The 5,000-nt window shown below is 43.8% G+C and overlaps 1 protein-coding gene across 8 annotated transcripts in view; it reads left to right on the forward strand.

The window, feature by feature from the left end:
* The window catches only part of prdm16 (PR domain containing 16), a 208,045-nt gene that overhangs the window by 178,100 nt on the left and 24,945 nt on the right, over positions 1-5,000 (forward strand). For all 8 annotated transcript variants that reach the window (XM_054746352.2, XM_054746357.2, XM_054746353.2 and 5 more), the window contains exon 4: positions 4,569-4,703. In XM_054746352.2, the coding sequence (XP_054602327.2) occupies positions 4,569-4,703 (135 nt within the window). The remainder of the gene's footprint in view (positions 1-4,568; positions 4,704-5,000) is intronic.

The following is a 5,000-nucleotide window of genomic DNA, read 5'->3' on the forward strand; positions in this document are numbered from 1 at the left end:
GTGTGTTCACGCTTTGAAAAATGAGGCTGCTCAACAAAGCACTTCGATCACACCTTATAAAAATATTCCCCTCTGAGACGCACGATAACCGAGCAGTTATGTCTCATATCCTATAAGTCTGCTTCTATCTTCATCTCACATCAAAATCACAATCATCGCTGCACTCTGAACTGCCATTTCCCTTTTCTGCCCTCCGTCAAAGAGAAAATAATATGTACCTTGTCACCAGTGTCTACCCGTACAAGCAACTTTCCCCTACTAATTCAGCCCAGCGCTCCACAGACATCCGTCAGATATAACTGGCGGAGGAGAGGGCATGCCGAGACAGCCATTAAAGGTTCCTAGCTGTCAAAGGTTCCCCTTTGTGTTGTGAGGGGCGATATAAGTGTCATGCTCTTATCAAGGCTTCCTGTGGAGTTTGCTCTGCATCCTGTCCACTTAGAGCCGCTCCTTTTTCAGTGAAGTCTCATTGTGTCTGTGTGCAGGTGTGTGTAGTACGTATGTGTGTGTGTATGTGTGTGTGTGTAATGTCAAGTGAGTCATTTTTTGATAGTGGTTAATCAAGTCAAACTATAGATCAGGATCTGGAACAGGAAATTTATAAAAATCTCTTATCCATTATAAATCAAAAGGTGCGACTCTGCTTCTCATATTTGATTGAAATACTTTTTGCAAACGGTGAAACTTTTATCACATTTTTTGTTTTGTGCATCATTTATATGAATACTTTGGGCATCACGGCTGCTGATATTTGGAGAGCAACCTGGTTAAACGTATTAAAAAGTGATAACTCGCAAAACAAAAACAGGAAATAGAAGGGGGAATGCTCGGGTCTAAAAAAACCTGACAGATCTACTGTAAATCGACGTTCATGGACTCATCCATCTTAGCTCGCAACGGGGAAGGCTGTTGTTGTTTTAGCATCCAGGAAACAGCAGAGCATGTGTCAGCTAGTAGAAGCTAACCGTTAGCATTAGCAACTCCACTTCAGGCATGTGTTATTTAAAGCAATAAAACATCAACGTTGCAGACCGACCGGAGGCAGTGGAAGAGTTGCATTGCTGTTAGCCAATCAGAGACAAGATGTCCACATAACATAGATGATAATGAGTAAAATGCAGAACCCTGTGGTTTTCTGGCCCCCTCTCTTCTGGCTAACTTTTCTTCTGTGAAAGATTTTTTTTTCACAGAGGAGATCTCACAAGGCTCTCATTTATACTAGAGACCACTGCAAATGTGTTGAAAACAAAAACGAGTGAATGAGAGCTTTAAACTACGAAAATATATATTTTACAGATGTGGCATGCAGATTTTTGGGTCAATGCTGAACAAGAAAGTTACAGTTGTGGACTTTAGATGACGTTATAAATTAGCTTTTCTCCTTTTTTTTTCAAATACAGTTTTTTTTTGGATGAATTTCGCCTAACTGATGCACTGCCATTTTCCTGCCATCCATTTTCATCCGCTTACCTGGAGTCAGGTCGCGGGGGCAGCAGCCCAAGCAGAGAGGCCTAGACTTCCCTCTGGAGAGGGCCTTCTGGCTGAGCTCTCTCTTCAACACGACAGACGGATACAACTTCCGCATCACTGCAGGCGCCGCATCAATTTGCCTTTCGATCTCACGCTCCATCTTTCCCTCACTCTGAGATATTTAAACTCCTCCACTAGAGGCAGGACCTCGTCCCTGACCTGGAGGAGGTACATTACCCTGCCATTTCCCTTTTCTAAAAGCTTTTGTCCATACTCAGATCTCAGTAATAAACACGTGATAGAGTGTTTAACCAAAATAAAGGAAGGAAGATCTACAAAGTGTTAGTTGGCTGCTTCCCTTTCACCTCCAATAGGCAGAATGAGAATGAGGTGATTTAAGCAGCGTTCCTTTGAGTGATGAGACTGTGAGTGTCCCATTACATTACCTCCAGTCAAACATGGTGGTGGCAGTGTGATGATGTGGGACTGCTGCTACAGGACCTGGATGACTCACTGTGATTGATGAAAGCATGAATTCTGCTCGATAAGAAAATTCAGAAGGGGAATGTCTGACCTTTGACCTTAAACAGCTATACATGCTGGAAAACCTTGCAATTTGACTTGTTGCCACCAAGGACCTTATTTAGTTTAGGAAACACTCGCAGACACAGCACCAGGCTGTGTTTGGCTTCTTTTTCTTTATCACGTGAAACCTTTAATTAGATGGGACATTGATGTTTGTTTATGTGAAACGTTTGACAAAGTTCAAAAAGAAAAGGCAGAATTGTTGAACTTTTCAAACAAAAATGATTTCTGTTATATGAAAACTTCATGTTTTTTGTTCTTTTACTTTGGAGAGTATGAAGTTTAAGAGGGGGTAAACTTGGAGTAGCTGCGTTTACTTTTGTTTCGTTTAAACCGTTTCACGCATGGAGCTGATGGTTTCCAGCCGGGTCCTATACTCTTCCTCCTCTGTGTGACACGTGTGTGTGTGTGTATGGATAGGGGGTGGGTGGGTGGTTGGGCGGGGGGGAATGAAAAAAGGAAGGTAAAGGTAAATAAACAAACAATCAGCCGCAAGCTTGTTCTGGCTCTCCTTCTCTGTTGCCCCTCATTTAAAGCCTTATAAATCAGGCTTCCACTCTGAGACAGGGTGTTAGTAGGCCTCCCAGTCACACACACACGTAGGTACACAAAAAAAATCACACACACACACACACACACAACTCACTAGTCTGCTGCTCATTAAACTCCACAATCAGACCATCAGGTGTGTGTTAAAGCAGGGCAAAAATGAAGTATGGATGTTGCCAGTTTGTAGTACAGACAAGTATGAGTGTGTCTGAAAAGTAGAAATCACAGCATTTTGCTTCCATCTGGAGATTAGCTTTACATATGTTAATAACACATGTGTAACACTCAATACTGCTCCCCACAAACCCCATAACAAGTGCACTCTGACTCCTGCAGCTGCAGAGAGGATATTAGACCGATAATAAGAGGTGTGTGTGTGTGTGTGCGTGTGTGTGTGTGTGTGTGTGTGTGTGTGTGTGTGTGTGTGTGTGTGTGTGTGTGTGTGTGTGTGTGTGTGTGTGTGTGTGTGTGTGTGTGTGTGTGTGTGTGTGTGTGTGTGTGTGTGTGTGTGTGTGTGTGTGTGTAGAGAGAGAGAGAGAAAGAGAGAGGGCCTGCCTGGTTAGTTTTCAGTGGCTGTTTGCACATAAAATTAAGATCTGGACTTTTTCAAAGTTCTAAAGCAGACCAGACCGTTAATAGAGGTTTAATATTATCAACAAGTGTTCTTTTTTAAACTCATAATCGGATAAAAAATGCAAGAAAAAAATGGTTTTGTTTGGAACTTGAAACTTTTTTCTTAGTTTTAAAGAAAAGCACGACTTGGTGGTAAATCTCACACCTCGGTCCAAAAGTGCAGAACATTGTCGCTACTTCAATCACACACTCGTACATTTGTCGAAAACCGTTGCTGCAATAAAACAAGGCACACTTCCACACCTAGATCCAGACCCCCTAGCATGTTTACTCTCCGAGCTTGGCACCTGTGCCCCCACCCACAAAAATGCAACTTGCACAAAGCTCTGCTCTAACAGGAACATGGCCATTCACACTTTATGAGCAGCAAGAAAAATATAAATGCGAACACGTCTGTATAAAAGCCGCTGCTTAGACGAGTTCGCAAACCTGGCACATCTAAAAATGTCAGCTGGCTTGTTGGTTCTTCTCCATCGCACCTCGGTTTCCTTCAGCAGACATTTGACAGTGATTAGGAGAGCAGAGTCAACCTAGGGGTCAACTCTGAATTCAGGCTGGGCTGATTGGTCCTTGTAATTAGAGGAGCTGCTCTGTCCCAGGCCAGTTCTCCCAGGAGGATTCACGCTGGTTCTCAGTATCATATGCAGCACGGGGGCGAAATCAGAGCCCAGCGTGGTGGAGAGGGCGAGCTCGGGGGTTTCAGCTGACCCCAGATTCTCAGCCATGTCCAGAGATACATCCCAGAGCTCTGGACCGGTGTCATAAACACAGAAATAGTCTCCAATGTGATCATTTGTTAGATTTCTATTTGTCAAGCATCCATTGTTAGTTAACAGAAAAATCTTACAAATTCTCATAAAAAACACAATAAGGACTCATTTCTCCTTTCTGGACTCCCCCCTCACATTTCTCCTCACAATGAACCCCTCTTCTATTCTTCTGCTCCTCCTCTTCCTTCTTCACCACTACCTCCATCCTCCTTCATTCTCTGTGAAAGCGGGTAACATGAGACCCGCTCCTGGAGTCTCCGGGGGCTGACGGGGTTACAAAGGGTGATCAATACATGCCAGAGAAAGTCATTAGACAAGTGAAAGAAGCCACAGTTTGTACACTCCCTCCTCCTTTCCCTCTTCCTTGTCTGGTTGTCAGGATTGACAAGGTTAGGTGGCCCTAACACCCACCGACTCGTTCGCTCTTTGCATCACATCAAACATTTTCTTTTTTTTTAGAATAAGGCTTGTGCTCTCTGTATCCACATAGATAATGTGAGTTTGATGCCTGTTTGAAATGTTATTGATTGTTAAATTTACACATTTTGTGGTCTCTAACAGGTGGTGGATGTGATGGGGAGCATCAAGTTTGCACTGGACACGGATGCCACCAGCAACAGCTGGCTCAAATATGTCCGCTCGGCCTCGTCATTCGAGGAGCAGAATCTCGCCGCCTGTCACCTCACAGGAGACCAGGTGAGTGACATGATGCCATTGTTCTACTTTCATGTGCAGGGAAACAACAAAAACAGGTAGACAGCAGCAAAGGAGTGCAGCAGTTACAGCTCGCAATCTATTCCTCACAGGGTAGATACGTGTGAACGGATATGAGTTTGTGTGTGTGTGTGTGTGTGTGTGTGTGTGATGTAATGACAGAGGGCTGGTTTTATTGTTTGTCTGAGGCTGAGGTCGAGGCTAGCTGCCAGTGCCATTATGAAACAGTAAACTTAAAGAGGCTGAAGAATGTTCTGACACTCCTGATTTCCATGAGAA

Source organism: Nothobranchius furzeri, chromosome 15 (genome assembly GCF_043380555.1).
Source record: "Nothobranchius furzeri strain GRZ-AD chromosome 15, NfurGRZ-RIMD1, whole genome shotgun sequence".
NCBI classification, from domain to species: Eukaryota; Metazoa; Chordata; class Actinopteri; order Cyprinodontiformes; family Nothobranchiidae; genus Nothobranchius; species Nothobranchius furzeri.